Here is a 17042-nt window from a genome sequence, read left to right as displayed (position 1 = left end):
TCAGAAGACGAGCGAATTTTGCTCATTAGCATACCGGTTTACAACATCTGTTGTCGTTGATAAGAATATGGAATTTGGTTTGGAGTTTACCTTTTAAATATTAGCAGAATGAGATACATAAGTGATTTTGATTTTAAGCGAAATGGCGAGAATATAAAGATATTATATAAGTTTAGAAATGATTGAAGTAAATATTGCAAATATGTCGTGCTCTGAGATTTGTCTCTATCGTCTTGTTTTGACCATAAAATTGCTTAAATTGGTCGATACAACGTAATGACAATTTGTTAATTTGAAATTGTGAATATAATTATTTAAATACTTGTTGAATATAATTATTGGAATACAAGCCCTAATGAAAGTCAAAAAAGTATCTTTCTTGCTTATTTCATTCAATTTGTTTCAAAAGACGATTTTATATCAGAGCTAATAATAAGCAAAAATATTTGCCTTCCTTCTCGAATGAATTGGAATATTCGGAGAATGTCATAATGATGGATCGACTACCGATCTGATGAAAAATCAAAACTCATAATTCGAGAACTAAATGTCTTCACTACTTGTCCGATTATCCATCGGATGAAAAATTGTTACCGAAACCGTATTTAGCCCAGTCAGATGAAATAATGCGCATCTCCTAAGCATCGTAGATCTTCAGGTATTTTGATTCCCTAGTAAAAATCGTACATCCCTAACAAAGTGCGAATAATATGGAGTAATGAATACTCAAGTACGGATCAGGTATTACACCACAACGATTTTATGATATTTGTAGCATAACAAGAAAAGTTGAATGAAGCAACTCTCTTCAATATCAGGATCGTTTTTCTCCAAAATTACTGTCGGTCAAGGGATGCATCCCAGAGGGTAACCCTAGAACCTTTTTACCTAAAAATAGGTTATTGGATAGTAGTTTTGCGGCTCCATGTAAACCTTTATTACGCCCTTGAATGGAAGACGTGGTGAGAAGAAAAAAGTCGATAGACCCAGAAAGTACGTATTAATTGGTTGTTATTTTAATCCATTGTTGTGCGAAAACTAAAGAAAAACACCAGTTAGAGCTCCACTCAATAAACCGCATTCGACCATAAACTGAGTGAATAAAGCGACACGTATAGCCCATTATTTAGTATAACTTACCTTTAAGCATATTTTTGTATGGATCTTATGGATACTACTTAGAGTCCATAGGCCTTAAATTATATTATTAAATGAAATTTCGTGTGTTGTGTTTTCCACTTTCGCCTTGTTCGCAACGCTTGATATAACAAGCATCGTAAAATCAATGACAATCGTAAAAAAAACGAAGAAATATGCTCAATTCAACTCAATTAATTTTTGTGAAAGAATTCCTTATCCTTCCAGAAAGTTCTTTGAACCGCTCGCGAACGAATTGTTCATCTCGATATCTGTCTGTTAACAAAATGGAAAAATATTTTCCGGAATTCTCTTTCGTGAACATTCGTAACTAGCCAAAAACTTGATTCACGATACAACGAAAACAGAGGAAAAAGTCAACAGGATCATAAAAGTTTAATATTTGTTTCTCAAATCTTGTTCAGGTTCTCAAAACGTTATGTGCATGGCTATACGCCGTTCGACCAGCACTCATAAAAGGCTGCAAAGCATTTGGTTCATGACATGCAAAGCGTTGATCTCACTGATACCGGTAAAAGGGCCAGTAACTCTAGTTTGAATAACACGAATGTTGAGAGAATAAAATTCGGCTATCAAATAAGTAATTCGCTTGTGCACCGCCTTTGTAATGAAGTTCACTCGATGAACTGCTAAAAGAAAAAAAACTGAAGTGATCATTTTATGTTCAAACCCTTAATGCATTGATATATATAAATGTGTATAATATAACAAAGCAAAATATTTTTAATCAATATTTAATCAAATATGCGTATCTCGGCTATGTATAATTTTTTCGAATCTATTTTCCGATGGGTTTACATATTATCAATACCCAACAAGAAACAAGTTAGAATAGGACAGATGAATGAAATAGCAAAAAAAAAAAACGAAATGTGCAAAAAAGTATCACCCCGAAGACGGGACTCGAATATGAAACCTGTTGGCGCTTGACGAAGTTCTAATCTTATCCTGTCGACCGGAAAATCTCATCACAAAAAAAAACATTTAGAATTATTACACTCACCCATTATTCGGTCATATAGTAGGTTGGATACGATTAGAACTTTATAGATCGTAATCAGTGTATATGCGCGGTACGCTATTTAATCGGGTATAAATAAACCGTTCTTTAGTATAATACTTATGTATAAAAAATTTCACTGATTTCACTTAAAATTATAAATCGACAATATTGAAATAATTTCCTGCAAAAATCACAATTGTTGCATAGCTAGAATAATATTCTGCAGCGCTGTCTGGGCATCCGTCGGAGGGAATCGGTCCAGAACGTTCATAGCTGCTAGACTATGCTTTTTCTGGAGGTTCCTCGTTTTTTCCAATCCCGGACCTTGACATACTTCGTGATGCAGAGCGGAATAATCAACATCCTCTATCGACTTCCGTCCTTTTTCGATAATTTTATATATACTGGGATCATATTCCATGTGAAACAGAACCGGAGCGGACACCAAGCTAAACTGGGCACCTGAAGTGAAGCATTCGATATTGAAACCGATAGAACTAGGTTGATTGATTAATGCTTACCCGGTGGTAATTGACTCATAAGGAATGGTTGCAATTCGATGAAAGCTTGCCACGCCAGGGACATGTGTTTTCCAAACAGATAGCCTTGCTTCTGCAATTCTTCCGGATGTCCAGCCAACATCAACGCACCGTGGCAGCTTTTCCCCAGTAAACTTCCTCCACCAAGGACATGTCGAAGGGACCACTCTTTCTCTGGGTGACCCATGACACCATCAATTTCCAGTGGAGCTAGGTTGTTCTGTACGTCTCCGAAGTCCAACTCTTCCAAAGTGCATTCCGGTGTGGACGACCCAGGAGGCTTTTCCGATTTAGACGGCAGAGGGTTATTCTGATCGTCACTGTCGCCTATGAAGGCCGATTCCGCCAAGTCACGATAGGCGGACGTCATAAGCATATTCAGATCTTGATTTCTGTGAAAGTGACAACTGGGTATAAACAAACAAATTGACCGTAACTAGAATACCAACCTCAAAGTCGCAATCTGCTTACTGGCGTGGGCCAGCAAATAATCGCCACCCAGAAGGGCGATCTTATTGCCAAAAATCATATCACTGTCACCGCTGAGGTCATTCCCCGCATTGTCCATCGACTGCAGATTGATGATTCCCTGGTGGATCAGCTGTGAGCTTCGAATCATTTCCGTAACTTCGGCCAGTGCCCGCTGGGAATGCAACACACCCACGCTGCGGTCTTGATCCATCTCCGGAACCGAGGCGGTGTGACCGGCCGCTTTGGAAATCAACAGTATGATCAGACCCCATGCCTGTTGACTTTTGTCGTTGTAGATGAGTGACCTGAAAGCAACGCATAGTAAGCATAGTGAGTTTTTTTTATCGTTTTGAACGAGGGGGACGACACTAAAAAACTGCACTTCGCTTCGATTAGACTTTTTCACGCTGCATACGATTATGCACACTTTGCTTCTCTTTGCTACACATAGTAACGGTTGAATATGGATCGATCGTCTTTTCATGGATTTTTGCTGGTTAAAAACATAATCATGGAGATATGATGTATCGTAATAGGCCATGAAACCTGAAAGTTGCAAATGTCACATGAAGATGCCAGATGCAGACAGTTCGGAAAGTTGTGAACTATCGTCCTGTAAAATCAGTTTTGTTATATTCTGGTGCATAGCTAACCCACACACCGAGAGCGTATGCTCCGGATTATCTGCCATATCCTATCGGAATGTTGGCCATTCTCGTTTAATATCTGCGTCATTTTCCACAGTTTCTATATTCAACTCGAACCAAAAATTATTATATTCCATCTTCATGCTCCCAGCTACCAAGAAAACAAATTTTCAATGTTGTTTAACCCTAATTTCATTTTACCAATCTGCTGACGAATCAATGTTGACACTCAGTGAATGTTAAGACCAGTAACAGAAACTTTTTAAGAGATCACATGTTCTTTGACTTTCTTTTACACGGTTAGAAACGCTTTTAAACGGATCGATCTAGATGTTTGGATAGATGTAGTTTTTTTCACTTTCCATTGACTTTTTGTATTTTATTTGAAAAAACCAGATCTGTCGTCCCCCTCGGTTTTGAAAGTTTACGCATCGGAATTTTTCCGGTCTGGTATTGGAATCGAGTCGTTTAGTTTTGACTACACAATATAACAACTTTATTTTAGCTCAAAAAACCAGTTTTATATTCAAAAATATAAGAGTGTATACATAAGAGATGGGTACAGGTTGCGCCATAAAGCAAAATCAACTTGCTTGCCAAGTAACATAGTGTCCGAACAGGTTCCTCCTGCACACGAGATTCCAAGGATCCCAAGCAGTATCGTAAGTAATTTATTGAATCACAAGAAAATAAAGAAGCAATATCCTTGTTTCAGACCTAAGAATCAATATCAGTGTAAAATGTTGGTGATAGAAGATCAATACTGTTGAAAATGTAACTAGAAAAATACTAGATACTGAAAAATGCGTTTTTGGTGACTCAAGCTATTTTCAAACATTGTCAAAAATCTCATATAGTTTAGAAGATATGGTCGATCAAATTTTATGCTATTTTAAAACCTGTTTTAATCTACCTAGTGGTGTAATGATGCCTTTCTCATGTAACTCATAATTTCATGAATATTACTAAGGGATCTTCAAAAAACTATTCTTTGAATTTGAATAAAAGCAAGAAAGTTTGTTTGAAAACGTGCTGCATAGAACACTATTCATGAGCTTAGTAAACTGATTTAACCAAGTAAGTCTCTTTTATCCTTTTTGGTTAGTTGAGCTGTTGAGCGAAATCGAAACCTTGGGTGGCATTATGTATCTCGATTCGATTCAATTTTTTTCGAATCGACCATGTTTCGTATTATGGTTCTCGATTCGAACTCGATCATCGAGCTTCGTTCGACTTCACTAGAAGAGGTATTAGATCATCGAGAAGTTTTGGTATTATGAAACCAAAACAATCGAGCTCGTAAACGACTAAACTCGGTAAGAAATGGTCGAAAGCTTTATTGCTATCGACTTTGAATTTTTGAATGCGGTTCTTTTTATTTAAAGGTAATTATCGATAGCATCATGGGTTTTCATAAACATATTAGCGTTGAAAATCTTTATTCTAATGTATCGTTATATATGTTGATTTGATATATTTTGTACGTTTGGCATATTGTTAAAAATCATATCAATTGAAAGATGCATAGCTTTTAAAAAAATAACAAGAGTAAGTCGAAACTAAACTATGTCCAGTAACTTTGGTTTGTAATGAAACTTCTGGAACCGGTGAACGGAAAACGTTACTCAAACGGATAGTGGGGAAAAGCGAAGGAAAATGGGATTTTTTTTTATTTAATTGTGTTGTGATTTTCTGCGCTATGTTCGATTTATATTAATCAATTAATCAATAATCTTAAAATGAAATATGAATTTCGGGGAGTTCGAAATTGGGTATTATTTACACATCTGGAAAACTCCTGGTTTAATTGGTTGGATTTAAAGATTAATTGCTAAATTTTGATCGAAATTGATCACATTTATCAGCTTGCACGGGTAGTATCATTCAAATAAAATTTGTAAGTATACAAACAATATAAAATTTGATCCGAAATTTTCAAATATATTAGGCATACAAAACGTGAATAATGTTTTTTATTTGTTAGGTTTCATAGCTAGTAACACCTTCAAGAGTATATGGAATATGTCAAAAGTATCACCACCCTGCAATCTCATGACAAGCACGTAAATTTGACTCTTCAATAAAAGATATAAATACTACAATGAATGATTTACTCCTGGCATACTACAACGAAAATTACAGAACCTAAAAGCTTTTGATTAAAACTACATATATGGACGACGTAAATTGTATTTGACTTGCAACAAAGCAACAATAATTTCAAAGGTTTATCTTTAGATTGTGTACAAACATCGGCGTCTCAATTGATTTCAATTACAGAAATGTGGTTAAATTGTTCCAAAAAGAAATTTCGCATGGCAAACATTACTCTTCTTTTCGGTACATGAACTAAATAAAAGTAATCAAAAATATCCAGTTTCATTTTTTTCGTGATTGCAATTATTGCAACAGCTGGGTTTGTTTATTTTTATTTGACAGTTCGAACAGCGCTAGTCGAAATCTAGTACCACCTTGTTAGGGTCTCGATCAAGCGGTCGAAAGCGATACGTAATGCCACAATTCAGTCGAATCGACTTCGAAAATAATCGTTTCGAGAAACTCGATTCGAGATGCATAATGTCAGCCCTGGGCTGACACTATGCATCTCAAATCGAGTTGCTCGAAACGATTATTTTTGAAGTCGATTCGACTGAACTGAGGCATTACGTATCGCTTTCGACCTCGTGATCGAGATCCTAACAATGTGGTACTAGATTTCGACTGACGCTGCTCGAACTTTCATAACATATACCGTTTTCGTTTTTGAAACTAGACGCGGGCTACTCTGACTCCGAGTAAAACGAACACGTGGTACGTGCCCTAAACAACAACTCAGGGAAAAAAGATAAAATAAACAAACTCGGCTGGATGCGTGGTGCGACCCGAGAAAATTTTCAGAGCGAAACTACGCGATTGGAGTCCAATCTAGAGCGACATCAGGTTGCTAAAACAAACATATCAAACGTTGTTTGGGCGACTCTGGGTCAGCTTTCGGGCTGCTCTGATCAATAAACGAAAACGGTAATACATAGGTAAACAAACTCATATACATTGCAATCATGAACAAAATTAAACTGTGAATTATTGTTTGGGTATTTTCGATTACATTTATTCAGTTCAAGTACTAAAAAGAAGCAAACTGTTTGTAATACTGCGGTTTTAAGTTGTCACGAAATTAACATGAACACATTTTTGAAATTTAAATCAAGAAGCAGATTCGTTTCCACTCCATTTGAAAACGTAAAGAATTTTTTCAAGCGTGTTCTTGTACACAATTTATCGATGAATTTTTAAATCATAATAAAAAAATTCTGTGTTTTTCATGTATTGTTTCAGGTCACATACAATTTACGTCATCCATATGTGTTGTTTTAATCAAAGGCTTTTAGGTTTTGCAGCTTTCTTTGTAGTATTTTATCATATGTATTAGGAGATATTGCTTTAGCTAATATACCAGGAGCAACCCATTCTTTGTAGTATTCATAATTTATTTAGGTACTATTGAAGAGTCAAATACACGCTAATAGCACGAGATTGTGGTGCTTTTGGCATCTTATAAATACTTTCAAGGTGTTTGGACAAATTTTTCAATTTACTTGAGTTAGATATATGGGTAAAAACATTATTTGCTCATCGTTATCGAGCGAATAAGCTTTTTCCCACAATTTTATTACAAACTACAGTTACTGGGCATAGATTAGTTTCGATTTACTTTTGTTATTTTAAATAAACACCACACAGCTTTCAATTAATATGCTTTCTAAACAGTTCGACTTGTACATAATATGCCAAACACACAAAATACATAACGATATACAAAACAATGCATTAAAATAAAGATTATCAATACTAATATGTTTATGAAAATCTAAGATGTTATCGATAACTACCTTTAAATAAAAAAGAAACGTATTCGAAAAATCATAGTCGATAGTAATAAGCCTTTGGACCATTTCTTATCGAGTTCAGTCGTTTACGAGCTCGATTGTTTTGGTTCCATAATGCCAAAACTTCTCGATAATCTAATTCTTCTTCGAGTGAAGTCGAACGAAGCTCGATGGTCGACTTCAAATCGAGAACTATAATACGAAACGTGGTCGATTCGATAAAATTTTAGTCGAATCGAGATACATAATGCCACCCCTGGCCTTCAAATAGCTAGGTCTAGTTGGAATAGTTCCATAATCTGTTTCGAAAAATGTTGTATTTTTTTGTGTTGTCAATTAGGTATATGAAAGTGTGTTTCCGGAACTGTCCCAGGTTGACGGTTCAATGCATAGGACGCTGGTCTTACAAGCCAGCTGTCGTATGTTCGAGCCCGACCTGGAAGGATTCTTAGTGTCAGTCAGGATCCATAGTACTAGCCATGCAATAATTCTGTACGCTAAGAATCGGCTGCGAAGTCTGTTGAAACAGAAAGGCCAAATTCCACGGAAGGAATGTAATGCCAAGACTTTGCTATTGCCGGAACTGGGAGTCAGGTCCGGATGAAATTCCCGCACTCAATAACATTGTTGCGGGAACGACGCCCACTACAAATAACTCTGGGTAGACGTTAGCTGCGGAGATTCTCTCGGCTAAGTCCGGAGCAGAGATGCCATTTTTACAGATTTATCTGTATTATACAGATTTTTACATGCACATACAGATTTCATACAGAATACAGATTTTGTACAGGTTTTTCAAATTCAATACAGATTTATACAGAATTTTCAAAAAAAGGAAAGAATAAAATAATTTTGTTCGTCTAAGTTCTTTTTGGTAGTAGTGACGAGATGAGATTTTTGTAGTCAATCGACGAATCACAAATTGATCTAAAAATCTTTAAATGGTGTTGATAGTTTAAGTTGAGCGCTGAGATCCTACATCAACTCACCAAGCCAACATTTTGAAAGTATATGATATTGAAATTATGTTTTGTTGATTCCGATTGGTGATGATAATTTGAAACCATTTAATGTCGTCGTTGTAGAATGATATGAATATTGAGCACTCATTCAATTTCTCATTATCAAACCATAAATTTTTGGAATAACATTACCTCAACATATTTTCATTATAATTATTTCAATTTTATAGTGGATACAGATAAATACAGATTTTTCATTCTGGGCAAAACAGATTTTCTATGAAAATATCTGGCATCTCTGGTCCGGAGAGAACTATCAGTCGAGAAAGGCGGACAGAACTGTCACCCAAGAAATTTAGTTACATGTATACTACAGGCTAGTTTTATAAACTAAAGCTATTCGTTTAAACCTAAATCCCAATGTTAAGTATTCAACGTTTATTATTGATCGATTTATTCGTAAGTGAATTAGCTAGATTTATTTCAATTCATACTTTTGCAAATAATTTTGAATACAGAAGAGCTTCCGGAACACACCTTTTCCACGTGGCACAGGAGTTGTGCTACTATTCATTGAAATCGTTTAAGGTTAGTTCAAACTATTGAAATGTATATAGGCATTATTCTGCTTCTTATTAGCATATAAAATCTTCGTTGGAATAGTAGTCACAGATAAAGGTGACAACGACTCGCTACCTTCCGCAGGAATCACGTGAGAAGACAGGAGAAACAAAATATGTCATTTTATTGGCATAAAATGAAGAGTATATTTCAAATAAACCATTTTTACAACTTTATGCTGCCGTTAATGAAAATAGGGCTGCTATAAGGATTGTTTTGTTTAAAAATCCGAACAGGATAAGATATTATACTATCCTATTATTAAAATCAAACTTCAATCGGTTTAGCCACAGTGAGTTTATTTGGTTATAAGCTAATAAGACCTGCATGCTAAATGAATTGACTGAATTTAAGTTTTAAGAAATTTGTTACATAGATGAGAAAACAGCACAGACTAACAGACATGACACAATGAGTAAATTCTTCTAAAAATACATATTCGTGGGGCACTAGATCCACCTTATTGAACTACGCGAACTATTTACTATCGGTTCACCCCTTGTGTTATGAAAAATTTTGTTTGACTAGTTTGTTCTCCCCCGCTTGTCAACACAAATCAGCTGCTTGCAGGGATACCTGATTTCATCGGGCTTTGTAGAATATTTGAAAATGAATCGTCACAATAAATTATGGGATTACGTTGACAATATTTTTAACGTTTTTAACTATGTTTGAATGCAATAATTTTTACGTTGTTCAGAAAAATGACTTCTAATGAACGTGGCACCGATTACTGGTTTATGGTATATACATAGCTGTAATATTAATACTTTTTAGTTAGTTTTTCTCACGGAATGTTTAAAAAGTTAACTATCGGGTCCGATGTAAAATGAGCTTGTAGTCATCTAGGTTTTTTTTTATTGTGTTGGTAATTTTCACCCGAAATTAAGTGACGGCAGGCCGGAAGCAAGCAAATTTCGTAACAGAACATGGGTTCAATTTTGTATTGCAGAGGATGAGAAGTAGGCACAATTCAGGTATTTAGTTTTGGAAATATGTATTAAATCTGTATCGTGCATGAAATCCGCATGGATGTATACAAATCAGTACATTGCAGATAATTTTGTATGAATGGTAACTCTGTTGGTATATGAAAAAAGTAAACATAGTCTAGATGACATACTGATTGTTTTTGATAAAGTAACGCAGGGCCATCATTACATGTGCGTGTACTGTCCCAACTAAAGGAATATTCAAAATGACCGTTAAATTGATTAAAGAATCCAATTTGAGAGTCATGTCCGTTAGTCTGTGATAACAGACGAAAATGAAAACAATTTCTGATGTCAATGTTCCACGAAATCAAAAAAACAGAGTTTCTCTAACATCTTCCATCTAATTGTAAACAAAAGAATTTGAGGCAAGATCGTTATTCGGACACTTTGAAATTAACAGAAACCTATTTCACTATTTCAAACACTCTCTCATACTTCCGTTGTCCAATGCGTACGAAAATCAAGGTATGCAAACATTTCAGAAATTCTTCGAGAAACTCCACCATGGTGTAATTATTCAACGAGTGTCGTCCCACACATGCATACACCTTTTCAGAATGTCAAATATTCTCCTATCAGTCAAAGAGTATGTTTATCTTGATCCCGGACTTCAAAGTAGGAAAACAAAATATAAAATTTTAAACACTAGGTTAATAGCCGAAGGCCGACAGCCGGACTTACATGCGGAAGAACATGCCATGCATGGATAAGTATGTATGACTAATACATATTTCATGGAGCGACTTATTTCACTGTTCATGATATGAATTTCGTTAAATTTCTCGTTAAATTGTTGGACACCATGGACATATCAAACCGCCACAGGTTTCATAATGTATTTATAATGATTCGACGGATTGCTGAACTAACACCATGATCGACATTCGGTGAAGGGAGTATATCTCTGGGGGCTTTATTTCGGCAAGGTTATCTTTTGCGAGATGAGAAAGCATTAGTATTTGTTTGGAATAATATTCACAAAACAATGATGTTTTTAAATCTGAAATACTTAAAAATGAGGAAGGTAGAAATGGATGATCATTAAAAACCAGTTTTAGCTCAATAATACTTCATGTTATTATCCATTTATTTTTTCTTTTACTGCAAATTCAATAACTGTCTGAATGAGAGTTTCGAAATAACGGGAATCCGGAACACTTAGCAAACGTTATATTCTTTCTTGAGAGTTGGCCATTCCGTAATTCTCAAATTTACTATCAGAGCGATGAACGATCTCAGAATTTGCAGAGCAGAATAGGCAGTGATGCAACATAGAAACAGAGCTCTAGATGCTTCTTAGTGTCCTAACCAGGACTTGAAAATTGAAGCAATGACAAAACAAAAGAGTTAATAACAAATTAACAAAAGAGTTTCACTCTCTCTGCTATTCACACACATTCATATGTCGGGTAGAATTCACAGCGCAACCCAAGCAAGGAGAGTTGATTCGTTCGTTCATTACAGGGTTCGATATCTAACTTTTTTTTTAAACTAGCGGTTTTTTTCGACATTGGTAACCTTAATGTCACTTCTGATTTGACAGATACTTAGTTTTATTCTTCCTCTGAACGAAAATGGTTGTGTATACGCCTGACGAACGCGTCAAAATAGTGCAGTTTTACTTTGAAAATCAGCTTGAAAAAGACACCGATTTTTGCCAAAAAAAATCATCTTCTCGGATGAGGCACATTTTCATCTCGGCGGGTATGTTAATAAGCAAAATTGTCGCATCTGGGAGACGGAAACCCGCACGTTATCATGGAGAAGCCGATGCATCCTCAGAGTGTGACGGTTTGTTGTGGATTTTGGTCTGGCGGCATCATTTGGCCATTTTTCTTCGAAAATGAGGCAGGAGCCGCCGCCACGGTCAATGGCGAGCGCTACCGTGCCATGATTAGCGATTGGTTCTTCCCGTTACTTGAAGAGGAAGACTTGGATACCATTTGGTTCCAACAAGACGGCACTCCGTGCCATACAGCCAACGCTACGATCAATCTTCTGCGCACAGTCTTCGAAGATCGAATTATCAGTCGAAATTCGGATGTCGTTTGGCCACCTCGGAGCTGTGATTTAACGCCGTTTGACTATTATCTTTGGGGGGCTGTCAAAGATAAGTGTTATGTGGACAAACCAAAGACAATTCAAGCCTTGAAGGACAACATTCGTGCTGAAATAAAGCTGCGTACAATCGGAAATGTATTAAAAAACTGGACCGACCGTATGGCGTATTGCAAGGCCAGCCGAGGCAGCCATTTGAATGAAATTACATTCCACAATTAACCGGAAGGATTGTACTTAAATATGAAAAAATAAATTTTGAAATCGGATGAACCGTTTGTGTTTTATTGCATGTTAAAAAAAAGTTACATGGCCACGACCGTTATTCGGAATCGATTAAAATTCGATACCAGCTTACGGGACCATAAATCCCTTCTTTTAATTATGATGAAAAATGGGTATATGCAAGATGCATGAATTTGGGGGTAAAATATTAACGGCCCTTATTACCGTTCTCACTTCCACTTTCACATCATTCACTTCACTTACATGTCACTTCATTTGATTTTCCCTACTACCAGTATCCGCATAGTGAAGTGATCACTGTAGCGGAAAAAACTCATTTTTTCTACGAAATGTTGATGACGTGATGTTCATAATGACATCAAGTTCATCCAAATAATTATTTTTGTCTTTGAAGCGACTTCCGTACTAAGGACCTAAATTCACTTCACTCGATTTTCACCGTGTCACCGGTAATAAGGACCAACATTTTTGCCTTTCTCATATAGAAAGGCTATACAGTCACTGTGAAAACCGACTTTGAACCGAGGCCATATGTCATATACCATTTGACTCAGCTCGACAAACTGAGCAAATGTCTGAGTGCGTATGTGTCTATGTATGTGTGTATGTGACAACTAATGTCACTCACGTTTCTCAGAGATGGCTGAACCGATTTTCAAAAACTTAGATTCAAACTAAAAGTTTTATGGTCCCATAGACTACTATTGAATTTTGTCCTGATTCGACTTCCGGTTCTGGAATTACAGAGTGATATGTGCAAGTCTATGTCTAGTCTTTCTCATATAGAAAGGTTATGCAATCACTGTGAAAACTGTGAAACGAGTGATACACGCTGCTGTAAGATTCTTGTCTACACAGGGGATGCAAGAAGCGAACATCACGAAAAAAGGAAAGTGCACCTCTTCTCAGTGTCGAATAGACGAAATTTGAGTGTGTGCTTGTGGTTAAAGCAGCTGGTGCGAGTGAAACACATTCTCTTCGCATGAATCGCTCTCACGCGCTCTCGCCTAAATACTCCCAAGTGACCACTGGTGCGTGCTATTGAGCGAACATTTCTGTGAATTATTTTTAAATTTATAGAAGGAAACGATGGCCTTGCTAAGACAAACTTTTTCGCAGCAAGGAAAAACTAAATTTTAATCATAAATTGCACTTTTGCTGAGTATGCGTGCCCCACGCTTCTCTTATTCGAACCGTACACCAGAGTCCTCACCGGCGTGCACACTTTGGAGAAAATATCTTCATCCACCTCAGAGAATTTCAGAGCTCTGCTTTAGCAATTTGGTGTGATCCAGTTGAAAGAAAATAAACATTTGCTCTCATGATGCGTGCACACTTTATATAACAGTGGTGCATATGTGTGAAAGAGAAAAGCTCTCGTTGATGTTGTCTGTGCGAGGGGAGTAATTATACTTGCTCTTCGTCACACAGAGGAGATGGACACCTCTGCCTAGCACACAGTGTGCTTTGTTCAATTTCGTATATTGTGTACAGGAGAACGAAAAGAGAATGAAAAACTTGCACCGTTTCCAAAACACAACCGGCACAAATGTCTGTTACCGGTGTTTGGTTTGGTTGATCATGATGCTGCGGTTGAATAAAATCATAGCCACTTTACGGTAGCGTGGTGGTGGTGTTTTCTTCTTCCGTATCAGCACATACCGATGAGTACCGGTTTTGTATGACGATTAGAAAATTTTGATGCTCATCGCCCTATAATTTCGCAACCGGAAGTTAGATCTGGATGACATTGCATAATATATAGTAAGACAATGAGGGCTCTAATTTGAATCAAGATTTGTGAAAAACGGTTTAACCGTTACTGAGAAATCGGAGTGAGTTCCGTTGTTGGAGTTTTCGGAACAAGAAACCGGGGACTGTTAGTCTATCAACTAACAAGACCTACCAACTAGATGGATTTACCAGTGAGTTTTATAAAAAAAATTCGCCTCGTTTCGCCATCACTTGTGGAAAAAATATTTATGAAATAAGAATATTTTTACTTATCACGCTGTAATACCGGAGCTGGGAGTCGGATCTGGATCGACTTCTCGCGAACTTTTTTAAGAATTTAGTTGAGTCTTTCCATCTTCCAGAAGTGTGGAGAACATATTTCCTAAACATATTAATATGGCATGGTAAAGAGACAGTCTCTCCTCCAAGTAAAAGGGTATCGAATAGACCTCAACTCAAACATTGGTGTGATTTTAAAAAACATTCTTCAACATTGACTCAAATTAACTTCAGATAATGCAGAATAAGAAAGCGCATAAATTAAGCGAATACTGGATTAAACCAAAAACTTTAATTAATAATTTTAATCGAATTATCGACAAGGCGTATCTGCAACCACTAATAGCAACTCCAACACCTTGAAAAAGACTAAATTCCACCACGACGCTTTCGATAACAGCAACGGCGACGGCGAACAAGTACCCGCCCATCTCCATTGGACCTTGATGAACAATGCCATGGGAAAATCTGCATCGCACTGCTACGTATACTTCAATCACTATCAAATCTTTGGTCACTGCTTGTACTACTCCGAGTTAATGTTACGACATCCTCGTATGCTACAGCGTTGAACCGTAGCCGAAATTTACATGGGAATTTGGCTGCTGGACTCTGACGTAACAGTCAGCGGCGATCGGCGGATCGAAGGAGTAGGCTATGCTATTTTGCTCGGTACACACGCTAGCACATCGATTGGATCGATGAGAGTTTTTATTTTTTTCTCCCATGCAACATCATCGTTGATCAAAGTCAACAACAGCGTGAAAAACTATGCTGCTTGATTTTGGGTGTTTTGTAACTCCGGCGGTGGCGATCGGCTGCGATTCAAAGGCTTCGTTGGTTCCGATATTTGGTTGCAGCTGATTCAAATGCAAATCTCCGATTAATGCTGAACCAAACAGGAAAATATAAGGGCATGTTCAGGAGTGTTCTAGATGCATAATTTATGTCAGTTACAAAATTTAAATCTGGATTTGATAACAAGAAAAACTGGCAGCCCCAGCAGTGTTTTACTCGTGTTTCAAATATACAAAAACTAGAACGGCATTGTAGACCAGATTTAAATTTGACAGACGAACTGGTCGAATAAATAAAATTAGAACGGCTTGCTGGGGACACGTTTGTTCCAGTTTCTGTTCTATTATAGATCTTCCATATATAACTTTAAACTGCTGAATTTGCTCTAATACGAGTGTAAAAATCCTCAATGCGTTGATACATGTTGTGGAAAGTTTGAGAGATGTTTAAATCCTTGATTTAAGTTTGATTATAAATGATGGTTGTCGTACTGAAATATATCAAGGTTTTTCTATTTACTTGCACCTTCAAACGAATCAAGTTTTCATAAGCATACATCGTAATTTCAACAGGCAAATTTCCATAAATAATATCTACTGGTGAATCATTTAGTGAATAAAAATTCCTCGGAATTATACTAATTGTTTGAATGGTTGACAAACAGCCATAGTAATAACGAACAACTTAAACTACTAGGTTACACCCCATAAGCCGCACTGTTGTCGCGTCACCTACCCAAGTTTGCAGCTACTGAGAAGCAAACTAGCACAGAAATGTTGCTCACCCAGTTTAAATTGAAATCAAATACCTCCGGCTTGTATGGCAAACCCCGCTTAAATTATTTAATCAATGCACTTCAGCATCCACTTCAACGAAATCACTTTCAAAACGACCCGAGAGGCTGTCGTAACACAGCACGATGTTGCCTTCAAAGTCACGAATTACCACCGGTTTCATTGCGTCTCACTACAAATCCGCTGAGATCTTGCCCAGGGTCATTCCGCAACTCACTACTTCGCATTAAACCCAAAACGAGATCCTTGTAGCCATTTATTCTTACTTAGCTGACTTCAGCAACGGATGATTGCTTCCAATAAGTTTCCGCAAATGTAGTGCCACATTCGCAATCTCGTCGCTCAGCAAAAAACGAAGATTCAGAAATGATGTCGGATAACCGACGATCTGTTCCGCCTCACTAACGGCCCGGTTCCAGTCGTGCTTTTGGACCGTCTTGGCCGTGGCAAGCTTCTCGCCCGCCCGAGAACTGGCACTGATCCGTCGGGCTTGTTTCACTAGAGCACTACTGCCGAGGGGCACACTTCCACCGATTTCACTGAGGACACTTAGAACTCTCGACTGTGCATTGACGGCCGTTGAGCACAGTGGCAGACATCGCGACGCAACCAACCTGCTAAGAGCCATGATGTTGACTGTTAATTTGAATTTTACCGCCAGTGCCCAAGTGCTGTGAGTCCAACAAAACTGCATACCGTACCGGGGGGTTGCTTTTACCTGGAACCGAACGGTTAGTGTATTTCTGAATCAAAATGTTATAGTAAGTTTCATTAAAAAAAATTTTTTTATGGCATCTCGGATTGGCGGTTCAATGCGTAGAGCGTGGTTTTTACAAGCTATTCGTCCTAT

General features: G+C 37.2%; 1 protein-coding gene across 1 annotated transcript; it reads right to left on the bottom strand.

Annotated features, from left to right (window-relative positions):
- Positions 1-2215: 2215 nt before the first annotated feature.
- On the bottom strand, positions 2216-16820 carry LOC131437259 (all trans-polyprenyl-diphosphate synthase PDSS2-like). Its single transcript, XM_058606486.1, has 4 exons — positions 16459-16820; positions 3150-3476; positions 2683-3092; positions 2216-2623 (listed from the first exon to the last, which is right to left on the bottom strand). The coding sequence occupies exons 1-4, from the start codon at positions 16818-16820 to the stop codon at positions 2352-2354; spliced, it is 1371 nt and encodes a 456-aa protein (XP_058462469.1). The 3' UTR covers positions 2216-2351.
- Positions 16821-17042: the final 222 nt, after the last annotated feature.

The sequence above is a fragment of the Malaya genurostris genome, chromosome 3, assembly GCF_030247185.1.
Source record: "Malaya genurostris strain Urasoe2022 chromosome 3, Malgen_1.1, whole genome shotgun sequence".
NCBI classification, from domain to species: domain Eukaryota; kingdom Metazoa; phylum Arthropoda; class Insecta; order Diptera; family Culicidae; genus Malaya; species Malaya genurostris.
Note: the sequence above shows the minus strand (reverse complement) of the source record. Positions and strands in the feature narration are given on the sequence as shown.

Bases quoted from the DNA above. Each gene is read 5' to 3' on its own strand.
- LOC131437259 (XM_058606486.1), bottom strand. From the start codon at position 16,820: ATGGCTCTTAGCAGGTTGGTTGCGTCGCGATGTCTGCCACTGTGCTCA. The intron at 3,477-16,458 runs GTAAGAATAAAT...CGTTGCTTTCAG, and splicing joins CCGTTGCTGAAGTCAGCTAA to GTCACTCATCTACAACGACA. The intron at 3,093-3,149 runs GTTGGTATTCTA...TCACTTTCACAG, and splicing joins AAGCAGATTGCGACTTTGAG to AAATCAAGATCTGAATATGC.